General features: G+C 39.3%; 1 protein-coding gene across 1 annotated transcript in view; it reads right to left on the reverse strand.

Annotated features, from left to right (window-relative positions):
- clu (clustered mitochondria protein homolog) overlaps window positions 1-19,297 on the reverse strand; it is a 292,499-nt gene that overhangs the window by 141,069 nt on the left and 132,133 nt on the right. The window contains exons 21-22 of the mRNA XM_090370384.1: window positions 11,346-11,423; window positions 359-429 (exon numbers count right to left, since the gene is read on the reverse strand). Of these exons, the coding sequence (XP_090226510.1) occupies window positions 359-429; window positions 11,346-11,423 (149 nt within the window). The remainder of the gene's footprint in view (window positions 1-358; window positions 430-11,345; window positions 11,424-19,297) is intronic.

The raw sequence follows: 19,297 nt of genomic DNA on the forward strand, positions 1-19,297 counted from the left end.
GATTGGTTAACCGTACTAAAGAATATTAAGTTGAAGCTTAGATGTTTAAGTTAGGGAAATGCTTCATTAACATACACTGAATAAACTGAATTTTCTCAATACCTTGTAACAATTTTAATATTATGTCATAGTTCAGTGTGCTATCTGAAAACTGATTCCCACTCCTTTCATGAAACAGCTTGAAAATGTTGAGTGACTGTGTGTACTGACTGGAGGGTTTCTAACTTGAAAACTAAGATTAATACCTTATCATATTCCCATTAAATCAAAAATATACAAAAGGTATTAATTATTCATGTACATTGCAAATAAATATGAATTTAAAATTTAATTTAATTACAAATTTAAGAGTTATTACCTTGAGTGCAATGCTTCAGTAAGAGTGAGGCCATCTATTGGTGATGCTGAATGATCAAGGCAATCCCTTACCTAAACATGTGAAGCATAAATACTTTACAAAATTGCTAGTTCAATAATTACTTTTTCATATTATATTACTATCAAACATGGAACATTCAGTTCATGCATTTACTTAGTTTATACACTTGCTCTAGCAAAATATAAGGCCTAGGTGGCCTGGTATTATTAAATGCAACCACCTAAGGACTAAATAATAGCCCCATATTCCATGATATCTAAGGGGCTTAGAGGGTGATCCATAGTTGATCCATATTGATCCATTTTTGTCAGGGGAAACGGGGAACATGCTTTGTAAAAAAGATAGGTGGAACAGGACCAGGGTATGTCTGCCAGGGGCAAAGGTTGATGACGTTGTAGAGCGAATATCATCTTTTAAGGGCACAAAAGGTGATATAGTTGTACACGTTGGCACTAATAATATTAAGAGTAGTAGACCGGCAGAATTACTTAACAAGTACAGGTCACTGTTGAACAAAAGCCGAGAATTAGGGTTGAATTTGAAAGTGTCTGCAATTCTGCCCAGACACGATAGGAGGGAGTATATGATGAGAGCCTTGTCGATCAATTCGGCCCTGGAAAGATTGTGCAAGGCTCAAGGGGTAGAATTTTTTTCAGCCTGGACTGTACTTATTAACAGGAGAGATTGCTTCTACAGGGATGGGATACACTTAAATAGAAAGGGTGCAAGAATATTTGCTGATGCTATCGAGGCAGTGTTAGGTGGGTCGGAAAACTGCTAGCTTGGGGGGAGACAAAGACCAATAGATTGACAGTAGCCACTGGCAGAGGTGAAAGAGATTCTTGCACTGCTTCTATTAGAATGAGCAGAAGCCTGAAAAACAAGATGCATGGTATTTCAGAGACTGCTGGGAGCCATTGCGGTACAAGTAAACACATGGGTTGTGTTCGGGTAGCTAAGAATAGAAACAAGTGCAGGTATACTTGCGTGTACACCAATGCTAGGAGTTTAGTAAATAAATTTGATGAATTTGAGGTATTGCTCAAAACATCGAAGGCAGATATTGTTGGGATATCAGAGACGTGGTGTCACACAGATATAAGGGATGCAGAACTGCAATTTGGGGAGTACAACGTCTACAGAAAGGATAGACAGGATAGGAAGGGAGGAGGGGTTGGGGTTATGCTATTAGTTAAGAAACACATAAAAACCAAGGAAGTGAAGCCAGTCGACATCGCTGGACAGTGCAGTGTGGAGTCAGTTTGGTGTGACATAAACATTGGGAGATCAAAATTGAGAGTAGGAGTGTGCTATAGGCCTAATGACTCTGATGAGTATAATAAGGAACTGTACAGGGAAATAGAGTGGGCCAGTAAATCAGAGTGTCTTATAATGGGAGATTTTAATTTCCCAGATATTGACTGGAATTTGGGGGCTGGTTACTCAGACACTAGCAGGACTTTTGTGGATTTATTGGATGATTGTTTTCTACATCAGCATGTTCGGGAGGCAACTAGAGGGAACTTGATTTGATTATCAGCAGTGATTCTTCATGCATTAAGAATCTGCAGATAAATGAACCACTAGGTGGCAGTGATCACAGTGTGCTGAAGTGGGATTTACTCAGAGGTAACTACCATTAGGGGTAAAGGGAAGGGTTATTGTTCCGTAAAGGCGACTACGATGGACTGAGACAGTATGATGTTACCAACTGATGATGTTACCAACAGCAAATTCAAAATGGGAAGCATTCAAAGAACTTCTCTTGGAAGCTACTAGGCTTTACATACCAACTAAGAAATATTGTTCAAGGTTTAGGCCAAAATGGATGTCAGATGAACTAATGAGGCATATGGCAGAGAAGAAAAATGCATGGGATACATACAAATTAACACGACACAGAAGCCTATGATAGATACAAGTTGATATGCAACCAAGTTACAAAGGAGGTTAGGCAGGCGAAGGCAGATTACGAGAAATCCTTGGCAAGGGATGCAAAGAAAAACAGCAAAGAGTTCTTTACTTATGTAAACTCTAGAAGGAAGGGAATGAATCAGATTGGTCCACTTGATATTGATGGGTCAAGTGTTGATGATCCTGCTCAGGTAGCTAACAAACTAAATGAATATTTTGCATCGACATTCACAGATGAGGAGTTATTCAGCGAGGGAATGCCAGAGGTGTATTCAACTCTAGCAGTAAGCTACAGAATCTTGAAATAACTGGGAGTAAAGTGGAGGAGAAACTGTTGAAGATAAACACAAGAAAGGCACCCGGGGTGGATGGGACCTATCCAGTTATATTAAAGGAGGCAGCAAAGGAAGTAAGCAAACCCTTAGCCATAATTATGAGAGCTTCCCTGGACTCAGGGGAGGTACCCATAGACTGGAAATCTGCAAATGTGACCCCAATTCACAAAGGACGATCAAAGGCTGACACAAGTAATTATAGACCTGTGAGCTTAACTTCTGTTCCAGGAAAATTAATGGAGGCACTGGTTAAAGAAGCACTGCAAGATCATTTAGACAAGACTTCAGTTATAGCTCAGACACAGCATGGTTTTGTTAAGGGGAGGTCTTGCTTGACCAACTTGATTGGATACTATGATGCAGTCACAAAAGAACTGGATGCAGGGAATAACTTTGATATTATATACTTGGATCTTAGAAAGGCTTTTGATACTGTTGCACATGGAAGACTGCTACACAAATTGGAGCAGTGTGACATTGGAGGCAAATTGCTGCTATGGATAAAGGGGTGGTTGAGGGGGAGAAGACAGAGTGTGGTAATCAATGGACACTGCTCATCGTGGACTGACGTTATTAGTCCTCAGGGCTCAGTGTTGGGTCCATTATTGTTTTCTGTATTTATAAATGATATTGATGATGGTATATCGGGCTTAATGTCCAAGTTTGCAGACGATACAAAGGTTGGCAGGGTTGTCAAGGACACTACTGACACTATGCTGCTGCAACAGGATCTGGAAAGGTTGAGCAGATGGGCTGAGAGGTGGCAAATGAAGTTTAACATTGACAAATGTAAAGTACTACACATGGGAAACAGCAACCCCAGAGCAACGTATGAACTCTGTGGTACTACACTGACAGTGGTAGAGAATGAAAGGGACTTGGGGGTGGTTGTGCAGGCAGATATGAAGTTCTCTGAGCAGTGCAGACGGGCTGCAAGAGTAGCTCATGGAGTATTGTCAATGATATACAGGAATTTTTCCAGCAGGGATAAGGAGGTGATTATTCCATTGTATAAGGCGATGGTCAGGCCACACCTAGAGTACTGTATACAGGTCTGGAGGCCTCATTTCAAGAAGGGTGTAGAGCTGCTGGAACGAGTACAGAGAAGGGCAACAAGATTAGTGAATGGAACAAAGGGGTGCTCTTACAAAGAAAGGCTTAAGTTTTGCAAATTACAGTGTCTGGAGACTAGGCACCAGCGAGGTGATCTGATAGAGGTGTATAAAGCCTTGAATGGTTCAAGCATGCTCAATGCTGATGGGATTCTTCCTCTAGCTCAGAAAAATCACCTGAGAGGGCATAAATTCAAATTGAGGAAAGACAGATGTAGGATAGACGTGCGGAAATTTGCCTTTAGCCAGCGGGGGGTTGGTTGGTGGAACAGACTTCCATCCCTTGTGGTGGAGGTTGATAGCCTAAATAAGTTTAAGGCTCAGCTGGACAGGTATTTTGAACGAACAGAGGGGTGAAGTGGAAGTGGTTTTTTTTTTTTTTTTTTGGCTGATGCTGCATAAGCTTGCTTTCTTGCATCAAATGCCTGTACTAATGCTAATGCTAATATTCCATGATACTTAAGGGGCCGAGAGGGTGATCCATAGTTGATCCATATTCCATGATACTTAAGGGGCTTAGAGGGGAACAGGTATCCTGTGTGTTATCAGACACTCAGCCTAAAACACTGATGGATCCAATATCTCTATTACAGAAGATTTAGGAGAAGTCCGGTTGGCCTGCCTCCCTAAAATCCACTCATGCACACCTTCTCGATGGTAAGCCCTGTTACGTCACTTAGGTGGCAACGAACGTGTAGAGTGGTTCTCTTCAAGACGCCTCGTCAGCGTGAAGAGGAAAAGACCAAACCCTCCAGCATATGACAGCACGACAAAACAAATGGCCCTCAGTCCCCAGCAGCTTTCGCTCTCCCTCTTACGGCAGCGAGAGGAACAGAGTGGAAGCAGAGGGTGCTAAGAATCTCTGTGTACGACCAGGCTGCCATGCACGGAAACTGAACTTGGCCTGTTATAACGTACGATCACTCATCGGTGAAGACAGGATATTAGAGCTGGAAAAGGAATTAGAAAATGTGAATTGGAATATCATCGGTTTGGCTGAAACAAGAAGAAGAAATTAATCACTTATAAGTTTATCAAGTGGAAATCTGCTGTACACCAATGGAAACAGTGAAAGGAGTGAAGGTGGAGTTGGATTTCTGGTCCATTAAGATTTTAAAAACAACATTTTGGAATTCAAAAGTACATCACCAAGGGTGTCAAGACTAATACTCAAGATTTCTAAGAGGTACAAGCTAAAGATTATAATGATTTATGCACCAACATCGAGCCATGATGATGAAGAGGTTGAAGAAATGTACACCGAAACTGAGTCTTCTAGATGAGCAGAAAACCCACTACACTATTATTATGGGGGACTTCAATGCTAAGGTTGGAAAAAGGCAAAACAGCACAGAAAGAGGAACTATAGGAAATTTTGGAATTGGTGAAAGAAATAAGAGGTGAAAGACTTGTGGAATTTGCAGAATCTGAAGGACTGTCAGTAATGAACACTTTTTTTTTCAAGAAAAGAATGAACAGAAAGTGGACATGGAAGAGTCCAAATGGATTAACAACTAATGAAATCGACTTCATCCTCACTAACAGAAGATATATTGTGAATGATGTTACTGTCCTGAATATTTTTTTTTTTTATGAAACCCCCAAACACGAAAGGTATCAAAACCTATAGTACCATGCATGGGTTGAAGGAAAAGTATGGGGGGGGGGATGCCGGAAACTTTGCTCTAGAGACTAAACATGGGTTTCACCACTTCATGCCCCCAATAAGCAAAGTGGTGGCATTTCAACAGTTGATGAAAGTCATATACCACCTTCTTCTTCTTCTTGGTCCTTAGCTGGCAGCTGGGGGAGGCAGTTGGCCACGCAACCAGTATGCTGCTGTAGGTTCCGCAGGGTTTCGGACTTGCTCTGTGATGTTCTTCCATACTTTACAATCCATGGCATCAGTCCTGGCCTGGTTAAGGTCGAGACGTCGGCTCTTCAAGTCATTTTCCACTTGCTTGGCCCACATTTTCCTAGGCGTGGTCCGTTGGATGCTCCATTGGGTGGGTCATTGTCTCCAAATGAGTGTGGATGGTATTCTGTTCGTGCCCATTCTACATACGTGGCCAAACCATCTAAGCCTTCGCTTCTGGATTTGGTCAGCAATGGTTGTTTGCTGTTGGCATCTGGTGCGGATGGTATCATTAGTGATGCGGTCACGAAGTGAGATGCCCAAGTCCAGAAGAGTCGGATTTTAGTCTTTGAGGAAATGTTGGTCCTCTTTCACAGACACCATTTGAGCGAGGTGAACGCAGTGGCCACCTGTCCAATTCTGCTGTGGATTTCCATGGTGGATGCAACTTTCTTCTCCTGGACCAGCGACCCAAGGTATTTAAAGTCCTGCACTTGCTCGATCTGGACGCCTTCGAGATAGATGGTGGCTTGCGGCCCATCTGTTGTCAGGGCCTTTGTTTTCTACTACCATCTACCACCTACATAAGGTAAATGTTGGAAGTGATCACAGAATGGTAAGATGTGCACTTGATATAGATGTAGGAAAGGAAAAAACTGACTCGAGTAAATAATACAAAGGTCTTTGAGATAACAGGAGGAGAAAAAGCAGTATGTACTGGAACTTAAGAACAAGCTTGAGCTTCTGCAGACTGCTCAGGACCAAGATATTGACGAGGAATATTACAACTTTCTGAAAGTGATAAAGCCCAAGAAACCTATAGGGAAAAAGAAATCCAAAGAAGAAAAAATTAGTTAAGAAACACTTGTCATGATGAATCGAAGACGACAAATGAAGAGCAAGAAAAACACTGACAGGGAGAAAATTTGAGTATACCGAGTTATGCAAAGCCATTAGAAAGAGACTCAGAGGGCATAAGAAGATTTAACACAAGAAAAGTAGAACAAGCATTAAGGGAAAACAAAGGATTTAAATCAGCAGCCATGAGCAGTAATACAGAAAGACAAATGATACTGAAACTGAAGAATAGCGATGGTGTACTTATAAACAGCAGAGAAGGCATAATTCAAATAGCAGAAGACTACTATAGAGAATTATACATGGAGCGAGGGAATGATGCCAGCAGTGGGGAAGATGGATTGCAAAGTAGCAACACATACGACATACCCGATATTCTTCCTGATTAGGTAGAACATGCATTGAAGAAAATGAAGAATCAGAAAGCCCCGGGGGAAGATGAAGTTACTGTAGAGTTGTTAAAATTGGGAGGAAGAGACATAACAAAAACTGGCAAGGCTCTTCACAAAGTGCATTAGAAAAGGTTGATGCCTAAGGAGTGGAATAATGCAATCATAGTTTTGCTGCATAAGAAAGGAGATAAATCAGAAATTGGAAAATATAGACCAATTAGCTTTATCTCAACTACAAGTTGTTCACAAGGGTCATTACTAACAGATTAGAAAGCATACTTGATGAGAATCAACTGAAAGAGCATGCTGGCTTTAGGACAGGATTCTCAACTATGGATCACCTTCACATAATATCAGGGCTAATGGAGAAAGCAAATTAACATAAAACACCATTATGCCTGGCATTTGTGGATTATGAAAAGTCATTTGATTCCATACAGCATAAGGCAATGTTTTGGGCACTGGAAAGACAAGGCATAGATACCCCATATATTATGATTTTGAAGAAAATATATGAGAATGCTACTTCCTTTATTAGACTAGACAAAGACAGTAGGAAATTTAAATTCGAATAAATTTTGATGGATAAAGAAGAATAAATTTTGGATGGATAGCATTCAAGAAATATTGTCACATACTGAAGAGCAATATCCCAGTTTGTCTGAAACGTAAAATAATGAACCAATGTATACTCCCTACCATGACATATGGAAGTGAAACCTGGGCACTCACCAAAAGAATGGAAGAGAAGCTGAGAACTACACAGCAAAGAATGGAACGAATTATATTGGGAATCAGACTGTTAGATAAGAAGAGAAACACATGGATTAGGCAGCAAACTCTAGTCAAGGACATTCTTATCAAAACTAAAGACTAAAATGGTCTTGGGCAGGACACATAGTTCGAAGACATAATGACAGATGGACTAAGAAAATAACAGAATGGTACCCAAGAGGAGCTAGAAGTAAACCTGGAAGACAAAGGCGGAGATGGATAGATGAAATTCATGAGTTTTTGGGTAGTAAATGGATGGCCAGTGCTCAAAACAGGAGGAACTGGAAAGTTGCTGGAGAGGCCTTCATCCTGCTGTTATTTGTTATTGTTATTTGGTTTTTAGGAGCATTAGCAACTAAGGCCATATTGCTCCGGGATATGCGGTGGTCATTTCCTGACCTTTCCGCATCCTCCGTATTTGGTGGTGACGGGCTCGAACCCCGGTCTAATCAAGAAACATGTGCTACGCACTGCTGCTCCTTCCCACCTGGCTATGGAGGCGCCCTTCATCCTGCAGTGGATTGAAAATGGCTGATGATGATGATGATTCCGTGATATAATTCGTAACTTGCCATGTAGCCTGTGCTACATAGTATCCATAACTAAGATACTACGTAGAGTATCAGATTTGTCACAAATACTTTTTAATTAAAAAAAAAGTTCAATCAACTATTGAAACAGTCTTTTTTGGTTTTGAGGTTTGAATAAGTTGAAATAAATGGGAGATTACAGATTGTTAGCCATGAAAGGAAGTAAAATCTACCAAATGTTCCATAACTGTCTACCAGTTTTTGTTAGTGCTCTGCTCAAAAATGTCATCATCACTGGGAAACAAAGGAGCATTAATAAGTGCATCCGATCTGAAATATTCAGTTAGTTGACACGATAAGGCTTTGCTATACACAAATTGGGAGTCCTAGGGAATCCTTACAAAATATTCCCAAGGCCACTGCAGTTGTTTCTAGCATGCACAAACCTATCTGTCTATATATATATATGCAGACAAAGATGGGAATCATGGGAACAAGAAAATCTTTTGGCTTCTCAGTTCACAATTCACTTATGGTACCATGTGGATTACTATTACCACAATGTTGGATTGGAAATATTGTCAACCATGCAAGCTCTTATATCCCAACTGGCAGAGTTTGACATATATCATCTTCAAACATTTGGCCAGCCTGATCTAATGATGAGACTGCAACTGCTATCATTTTCATGATATCATAGTACAGGAGAGTTCTTATGCTATCACCCAATCACTCCTGTTGGCCTAAAGCAACTGCAAATTTAATTTCATCCTACATATGATAGCTACATGCTCTGTTTGCTCATCCTCTAAAGCAAGTTCCACTGACACCCTGATCTCTACCTGAGATCAAGATATCGGTGGGAACTTACAATCATATCCCTTTCAGATTCTATTACATTGCTGTGCTTACCTACTACTGTCTTTCATAACAATATAGCAGTCTCATCACTTGTCACACATTGATGAAGTGGCAATGGTGCATAGGTGATGTAAATATATTAAAAGGAAAGCAGCACTTTTAACTCACATAAGATCTAAATACATGCTCATTTCCAGTTGGAAATTATACACAATAGGAAATCAGATGTTTCACGGTATGTATGTTCCTATCACTGCAGTGGTTACAATCATTGCTACTTCACTGTCAATAAAAAAACAGGACCAAACATTGACATATGTGATCTCCACACCTTTAGTTATTCTGTTCACTTTAATGGAAAAGCAAAAATGACAGCAATCACTAATGAAGTGGTAGGAATGTACCACAAAACAGTTGATCTCCAATTGAAAATAAATTCCAACTGAAAGTAAACATGCACAGTGCAACAACTAGAAAACAAGACTGCTGTTATGAGTGCTGGTGCTGCCATATACTAGAACTAGAAGTAAAAATGAAATAAAAGAGTGACTGTTCATCAAGCACCACATTCAAGGTCAGCAGAAATTTCTGCCATTTCAGAACATGGCGTGAGCTGAACTGCACATCTCTCCTGTGTCTGTATTATAGAGGGACAATGGAACAAAGAGTAAATGTCAAGTTCTGTGTTCAACTGGGAAAAAGGACCACAGAAACATTAAGTGATGAAGCAAGTGTAAGGAAAGAATTGCCTGTCATACATGTGTGTTCGAGTGGCAAACATTTTTGCCCATGGAAGAGAATCACTGAAAGATGACGAACATCCAGACCCCAGCAAAAATGGTTCGAACACCAGAGTTGATTGAAAAGGTACGGGAAATTATTACCAATGATTGATATGCAACACTGAATGATTTCAGAAGATTTGTGTGTTAATAAGGAAACCATTTGACAAATAATACTGGATTTGGAGAAAACGAAGGTCTGTGCACACTTTGTTCCATGTTCATTAACAGATGGTTGATGAAAAGCATGAGTCGAACACAGCGGAGAACCCATGAGGTCGCTGAAAGCAAACCGAATTTCCTGAATTCGATCATTAAGAGTGAGAAAATGGTGTTTTCAGTATGACCCCACAATGAAGCGACAAAATGCAGAGTGGAAGGTGGAAAACTCTCCCAAAAAAAAAAAAAAAAAAAGTTCAAGAAAGGTCAAAAATCAAAACCATGCTCATCACTTTCTACAACAGCAAGGGCATTGTGCACAGAGTTCATGCCCAATGGCCAAAATGCTACTGCTTACCACTGGATGTTTTGAAACATTTGTTGTAGAGAATCAGTCATGTGAAGCCTCAATATGGAGAAGACAGCAGTTGGTTCCTCTTGCATGACAATGTACCAAGCCACAAGACACTCACTGTTTGAATAGTATACCAGTCATGGCCTTCCACCAGTCGTTCCAGTTGCTTTGTGATCACTGCATGCAGCGTGTGGATGCAGGAGGAAGCCATTTTGAATAAACCAAGGTTATTTTTTCTAGCATCGATCTCATTTTCCAACTGCCACAGTGTATATATTTAGATCTTAGAGGTTTAAAAGCACTCCATTACTTCTTTTATTACACTCATTGCTTGTTTAAAAAGGTTCTCTCTAAGTTCAAACCTCATAAGAGACTAGGGGAATTTTTGAAGATTTCTCTTCAATCAACATTGTAGTTAGCTGATCTCACGTAGATGATCTTCTCCATGATTCGTGCTAGATTTTTTGGGCTGCACAACACATGCATGTTTGTTGTTCAGACTAAAAAATCCACTATGAACTCTCTTCGACCATACAAACTAGAACACCACAAATATTGGCACACTATGTCTCAAGTAGTTTTTTTTTTTTTTTTTTTTTTTTTGATTTGGTAGTTGTTGGCGCATCGGCTTCTATGGCCATATTGCACCTCCCAAGGTTTTTGCAGTACTTTGATCCAAGCCCGAGGCGGGAATCGAACCCGCGACCTTGGGTTGCCGGGCAGGTACTTTACCCACTCGGCTAGCCCGGTCGGCCATCTCAAGTAGTCAGTGCCAAAAATTCCCAAAGTACTACAGCATCTAACATCGGTGACAATCCAGGAATACATACCAACTAGTTATAAATGTTGCTCATGCTAAGTGAATGTCATTTATGGTTTTTTTATATTTACCACAGAAGTTTTTATATTTCAGTAACGGGTGAATGCACGTGTACATGTTGGAAATTAGACAAAAGACAGAACATGCACATTCTACATAATCTCAAAATGATATATTTCAGTATCAATAGAATCATACAAAGATAAAATAAAATCATACAAAGCTTGGAATTTGCACTGAAAGAAGAAAATCTGCAGCTTGTTTAACTAACTGTCGTTCTTTCTGCAACTTTTCTGTCTGCAAGGAAAGAAAGAAAAAAAATAATTAGTTGTTCATTAGTCAATCATTTTTAAAATTCAGTTTAGAAAACTTTATTTTACAGATTATTATTGTAGGTATATGATATCAAAATAACTTTTCGTTACATTAATTCTATTTCAACATGTCAAAACATTCAGGCAGCATTTATCTTTATTTATTATGCAAGAAAACTGCTTTACTCAGTGTCATTGTGTGTGCATGCATGTATGTATATGCTGATCATTAAAAACCAAGATTTTATGCAATGTAAAATAATCAGAACAAATAATACTATGAAAATAAATGACTTAACTTCATTCTATACTCAGGGAAAGCTGAATGAGCTATACTCTTAAAAAAAAACAGCATATTACATAAGTGAAGTTATTATATTGGAAGAACTCAATAACATGATACATTTTTCTTTTAAACGATATTTTTGCATGTATCTAAGTGCCAGTAATCCAAACTAGCCATGCTTCTTACCATATTTTCAGATATGATTTTTTTTTTGCTTTGAAAATGTTTTCCAAAATTCTCCAGCATCTTATGGTCTAAAGATACACTTAAGTGCTTGCATTAATATTCTTATTTCTAGCCAAAAAGTGGAAATATTTTGAAAAAATTAGCTTATATTTTCCCTTTAAGTGTGTGACAATTTCAGATCACATGAAATGGCAACAAAAACAATGGCTACTGAATTAAACATAGTTAGTTAAATTCCAGGTCTTTGCCAGCAGTCACTGTATTTTAATTAACAAGTCCTTTAAAAAACTTTATGCATGAGTGGTGGCACCAAATCACAATTTGGCACAAACAGACAAATGAAGCAAGTAACAATTTCCTTAGTGTGTGAATGGGTGAAAAATTTATGGGCTTTAGTGAAATAGACAGTTATCTTTCAAGATAACTTTAAGGGATTGGTAATGCCTTTGATGAAACCGAAGATGCACTCTTTTAAAAATGTGAAGTGTTCAGAAAAGCTTCATTCATACTGATATCTTGTTTAATAAGCAACTATGAATCTGTTTCAAATGTATGCAATAAAATATGCTTTCTAAAACATGAATACATGGATTGCCACAAGATGTTTTCACTAATGATATTAAGAGTAGAAGATCTGAGGACTTACAAGTACAGGGCAATGTTGGTAAAAGTTACGAGTTAGGACTGAATTTGAAAGTGTCTGCAATTCTGTCCAGACATGATAGGAGGGAGTATATGTTGAGAGCTTTGTCAATCAATTCAGCCCTGAAGAGAATGTGCAAGGCTCTTTGGGTGGAATTTTTCCCAACATTCTCTGTGTTTGTCAACAAGAGTGTTTTTACAGGGATGGGATACACGTGAATAGAAGAGGTGCAAGAATATTTGCTAATGCTGGCCAAGACAGTGACAGATGGGTAGGAAAAAACTGCTAGCTTGGGGTGGGGGGTGGGAAGAAAAATAGATTAAGTAGAGCCACAGGAAGAGGTGAAAGTGATTCTTGCATTCTATTGGTACTTGCAGCAGCAGCAGCCTGGAAAGCAAGGTGTCTGCAACTTCAGGCTATGTAAGAACAAGTGCACGTATACTTTCATGTAACACTAATATTAGGAGCACAGTAAATAAATTTAATGAATTTGAAGTACGATTAAATCATCAAATGCAGACACTGTAGGAACAGCAGACAAAGTGATGCTGAATTTGCATGTGGGAAGTACAACATATACAGGAAGGACAGACAGGATAGAAGAGGTGGAGTGATTATGCTCTTAGTTAAGAAACATAATAAAGCTAAGACATGGGTGATGAGTACAATGTTGAGTCAGTTTGGAGTTATATAAGGAAAACAAAATTGAGGGTAGGAGTGTGTTATAGGTCTAAAGAGAGTGATGGTATAGAAGACAGCAATATAGAGAAAATAGAGCAGGGCAATAAATTAGAATGTCTCAATAGCAAGACTTTTGTGGATTTCTTAGATGACTGTTTTCTACAACGGCATCTTAGAGAGGCAACAAGAGGAAGCAATAAGAATCTACAGGTAAGACACCCATTGGGTGACAACAATCAGTCCTACTAATGTGGAATTTAATTAAAGACATAACTACTGTCAAGGGTAGAGGGAAAGGCTTTTCCATTCGTAAGGGTGATTACAATGGTCTCAGACAGTTTTTAAATTCTATGCAGTGAGACCAACTGATGATGTATTACCATTAGTAAATCTTAAATGGGAAGCATTCAGAGGAGTAATCATAGAAGCTACCAGGCTTTTCATATACCAACGAAGAAATACTGTTCAAGGCTTAGACCTAAATGGATGTCAGATGAACTATTGAGACATGCGGCAGAGAAGATGCTTGTTTGTTATTTGTTTTTTTAGGAGCATTAGCAACTAAGGCCATATTGCTCCGTGAATATGCAGTGGTCATTCCTGACTTTTCCACATCCTCCGTATTTAGTGGTGACGGGCTCGAACCCCAGTCTAAACAAGAAGCATGTGCTGCGCACCGCTGCTCCTTCCTACCTGGCTATGGAGGCGCCGGCAGAGAAGAAAAGTGCATGGACTACATATAAATTACACTGGTCAACATATAAAATGTTACGAAAATGAAAATACCCAATCTTGACTAATTTTATGCTTCTGAACATGAAAATCACATTAAAATTTGTTGATTGACTCTTGTTTTCAAATTACAGTTCTGGTCTCAATATTAGCAAGTTACTCTACATCAGTGATATTCAAACTGGGTTCTGCATAACATTATCTGAAGTTTAGCAAAAATTATCATTTGTTTTTTTTCATAATTATATTTCCCTTTCTACTTCTCACCGTTATAATAATAATTAATGTTTCAGTAAAGTACATATTATGATTCTAAAAATTAAGTCATTTATGTACCTAAAAACACTTATTAACTGAGTAGGATTGCACAGAAATAATATATAGAGACAGGTTCTGTAGACATTGAAAATTTTAAGACCACTGCTCTACACTATAAACTATGGCTCTCAGCAAAACGCACGTTAACACCACAGTTTCAATACCACCACAATCTTATCACGTGATAAGTTGTCGCCTCAAATGCATCTTCAACTCTGTTGTAATAATCCTCAAATATGGCCAGGTACTGGCTGATTTGTTCTTAGTTTTTTTTTTTTTTTTTTTGTTTGGTAGTTGTTGGCGCATCGGCTTCTGTGGCCATAGTGCACCTCCCAAGGTTTTTGCAGTACTTTGATCCAAGCCCGAGGCGGGAATCGAACCCGCGACCTTTGGGTTGGCAGGCAGGCACTTTACCCACCTGGCTAGCCCGGTCGGCTTGTTCTTAGTTAATAGTTGTTCTCTCTCTCTGAGATTGCTACTTTTTGCACAGTATGAGTAGTAAGATTAATATGCCTCACAATTGTGTGAATAGCCCAGATGACTTCTGTTACGTATGTGGAGAAATCATGTTAGCTTCAAGAAAGCATCCCTTAACTCAAGCCACAAAAGCCTACCTCTTGTACTTTAGGTGTAAAAGTTGGCAACCAAAACAAGAACTGGGTTCCACACATATGCTGCACTACCTGTTCATCAAAACTCAATGCGTGGTTGAATCGAAAGGGACATTGTCTTTTGCAGTACCCATTAAATGGAGAGAGCAAACAAATCGCATCACATCACAGACTTACTTCTATATGGTGCCTCCTATTAGAAAAGGGATGACAATGAAGAAAAAGTGGACAGTGACATACTCAAATATACCATCTGCAATTCTCTGGTGCCTCATTGTGAAGTAATACCTATTCTTGAACCACCTGAACGTTTTTCTGTACACTCTGATGAAGAGGAAGTCACTGTTAACAGGAGAGACTGCTTCTACAGGGATGGGATACACTTAAATAGAAAGGGTGCAAGAATATTTGCTGAAGCTATCGAGGCAGTGTTAGGTGGGTCGGAAAACTGATAGCTTGGGGGGATACAAGGACTAATAGTTTAACAGTAGCCGTAGGCAGAGGTGAAGGTGATTCTTGCACAACTTCTATTAGAATAAGTAGCGACCTGGAGCGAGGGGTGTTGGGGGTTTCAGGGACGGATGGCAGTCATCGTGAAACAGGTGGGTATATGGGATGTGTTAGAGTAGTTAAGAATAAGAATAGGTGCATGTATACCAATGCTAGAAGTATAGTAAATAATTTTGATGAATTTGAAGTGTTGGTCAAGACATCAAAGGCGGATATTGTTGGGATATCAGAGACGTGGTGTCACACAGATATAAGGAATGCCAAACTGGAATTTGGGGAGTACAATGTGTACAGAAAGGATAGACAGGATAGGAAGGGAGGAGGTGTTATGCTGCTAATAAAGAAAAAACATTAAATCAAAAGAAGTGCATCCAGTTGATATAGATGAACAGTGCACTGTTGAGTCAGTTTGGTGTGACATAAGCACTGCGAAAGCAAAAATTAGAGTAGGAGTGTGTTATAGGCCTAATGACTTGAATGGGTACAATGAACAATTGTACAGAGAAATCGAGTGGGCTAGTAAATTGGACTGTCTTATAATGGGGGATTTTAACTTCCCAGATATTGACTGGAACTTGTGGGTTGGGCACTCACACACTAGTCAGACTTTTGTGGATTTATTGGATGATTGTTTTCTGAAGCAGCATGTTCGAGAGGCAACCAGAGAAAGTAATACTCTTGATCTGGTTATCAGTAGTGATCATTCATGTATTAGGAATTTGCAGATAAAAGAACCACTAGGTGGCAGTGATCACAGTGTACTGACGTGGGATTTACTTAAAGATTTAATTACCATCAGGGGTAAAGGAAAGGGTTTTTGCTTCCGTAAAGGCGAGTACAGTGATCTCCGACAGTTTTTAAATTCTGTACAGTGGGATCAACTGACGATGTTACCAACAGTAAATTTTACGTGGGAAGCATTCAAGGAATTAATCGTGGAAGCTATTAAAAGGTTCATACCTATTAAGAAATATTGTTCAAGGTTTAGGCCTAAATGGTTGTCAAATGAACTAATGAGACTCGTAACAGAGAAGAAAAATGCATGGGATGCATATAAATTATCAAGCGACTCAGAAGCCTATGGCAGATATAAGTTAATCTGTAATCAGGTCACAAAGGAGGTTCGGCAGGCGAAGGCAGATTACGAGAAATCCTTTGGCAAAAGATGCTAAGAAAAACAGCAAGGATTTCTTTACTTATATAAACTCTAAAAGGAAGGGGATGAATCTGATTGTTCCACTTGACATCGATGGTTCGACTGTTGATGATCCTGCTCAGATAGCAAACAAATGGAATGAGTATTTTGCATCTACATTCACACGTGAGGAATTATTAAGGTTTGAAAATGGCAGAAGGTTATCAAATTGTAGCAAGATACTTAATGATTTTGTAATAACTGAGAGCAAAGTGGAAGAGAAATTGTTGAAGTTAAACGTAAGAAAAGCACCTGGGGTGGATGGGATCTATCCAGTTATATTAAAGGAGGCGGCAAAGCAACTAAGCAAACCCTTAGCCATAATTATGAGAGCATCCTTGGACTCAGGGGAGGTTCCCACGGACTGGAGATGTGCAAATGTATCCCCAATTCACAAAGGGGGATCGAAGGATGACACGAGTAATTACAGACCAGTAGTTTAACTTCTGTTCCGGGTAAAATAATGGAGTCACTGGTTAAAGATGCATTGCAGGATCATCTAGACAAGACTGCACCAATAATTCAGACACAGCATGGGTTTGTTAAGGGAAAGTCTTGTCTGACAAATTTGATTGGATATTATGGTGTGGTTACAAAGGAACTGGATGCGAAAAATAATTTTGATATCATATATTTGGATTTCAGGAAAGCTTTTGACACTGTTGCGCATGGACTATTGTACAAATTGGAGCAGAATGGTATTAAGGGTAAGTTGCTACAATGGATAAAAGGATGGTTAAGTGCTAGAAGACAGAGGGTGGTAATCAATGGGTGCTGCTCTTCTTGGACTAATGTTATTAGTGGAGTCCCACAGGGTTCGGTGTTAGGTCCACTGTTGTTTTGTATATTTATCAATGATATTGATGAAGGTATATCACGCTTAATGTCAAAGTTTGCAGATGATACAAAGGTTGGCAGGGTTGTTAATGACAGTAATGGCAGTGTGCTACTGCAACAGGATCTAGATAATTTGGGCATATGGGCTAAGAAGTGGCAACTGAAGTTTAACCTTGACAAATGCAAAGTACTACATATGGGTAGAAGTAACACCAGAGAAACGTACCAACTGTGTGGTACTACACTTAAGGTGGTAGAAAATGAAAAAGACCTGGGAGTAATTGTGCAGGCAGATATGAAGTTTTCTGAGCAATGCAGACAGGCTGCCAGGGCAGGTCATGGGGTTTTGTCAATGATATATAGGAATTTTGCTAGCAAGGAAAAGGAGGTGATTATCCCTCTGTATAAGGCAATGGTCAGGCCACACCTTGAGTACTGCGTACAGGTCTGGAGGCCTCATTTTAGGAAGGATGTAGATTTACTTGAGCGTGTACAGAGAAGGGCAACAAGATTGGTGAGGGGAATGAAGGGATCCTCTTACCAAGAGAGGCTTAAGTTCTGCAAATTGCAGTGGCTGGAGACTAGGCACCTGCGCGGTGATCTGATTGAGGTGTATTAGGCCTTGAATGGGTTGAGCACGCTGAATTCTGATGAGATCCTTCCACTTGTTCAGATTACGAATCTAAGGGGGCATAAATTCAAAATAAGAAAAGACAGATGTAGAGTAGAATAGATGTGCGGAAATTTTCCTTTAGCCAGCAGGTGGTTAACTGCTGGAACAAACTTCCATCTGTCGTTGGGGAAGTTGATAAGTTGAATAAATTTAAGGAGGAACTGGACAGGCATTTCGAGGGAATGGTGTGATTTTTTTTTTTTTTTGGCTGATGCTGCATAAGCTCATACATTTGCTTTCTTGCATCACATGCCGCCACTACTACTACTACTACTACTGACGAATATCAACTTAATATATACGAAGTACAGCAGCTGTCTACATCAAGGATCCACCATTTTGTCCAAACCTTTATCCTTCTTAACCACACCAGATCACAGAAAGTGAGATGATCTCATCAGGTACCTTGAACTGCTGAAGAATAAGGCAGAGCTTTTGGCCTTGAGGCTACAACAGTGGAATCTTCTAGATCATTATGTGAAAGTGACAACATTTTGTACTCAAAATAAAGACTAGGATAAATTCTATCAAACAGAAGGTGAACTCACTATTTGCAAGGATGTTGATGGTCTAATGGCAGCAATGAATATGAGGCATGTTATCCAAGAATGGAGACTATTTATAGATGCTTCTAAGATTAGCCTTAAGGCTGTATTATTACACAATGGAAATATGCCATCTTCAATACCTCTTGCATATGCCATCCACAAAAGAGAAACATATGCAAACATGGAGAACATCCTCTAAGAGTACACTATCAGAAGTATGAGTAGCAGATGTGGAGATTAAAAGGTAATTGCCATTTTATAAGGACTATCAAAGGGTTACACTAAATATTGTTGCTTTCTCTGTGGGTGGGATAATCAAGTAAAGGATATGCACTCCAAGAAGAGGAGTTGGCCTCAACAAAAATCATTAACACCTGGAAGAATGAAGGACGAAGGATTTAAACCTCTAGTAGATACAAATAGACTTTTGCTTCCATCACTCCACATCAAACTGGGGCTCATGAAAAATTTCATGAAGGCTTTGGAAGTGAATAGTCCTGGATTCACATACTTGTGAGAGAAATTCCCAAGATTGAGTACAGAGAAGATTAAGGCAGGCATTTTCATTGGCCCACAAATTAGACAACTTTTCAAAGACGAACACTTTGAATGTGTCCTTTGTGATAGCAAGAAATCA

This window comes from Mastigoproctus giganteus, chromosome 3 (genome assembly GCF_048544385.1).
Source record: "Mastigoproctus giganteus isolate SK-2022 chromosome 3, ASM4854438v1, whole genome shotgun sequence".
NCBI classification, from domain to species: Eukaryota; Metazoa; Arthropoda; class Arachnida; order Uropygi; family Thelyphonidae; genus Mastigoproctus; species Mastigoproctus giganteus.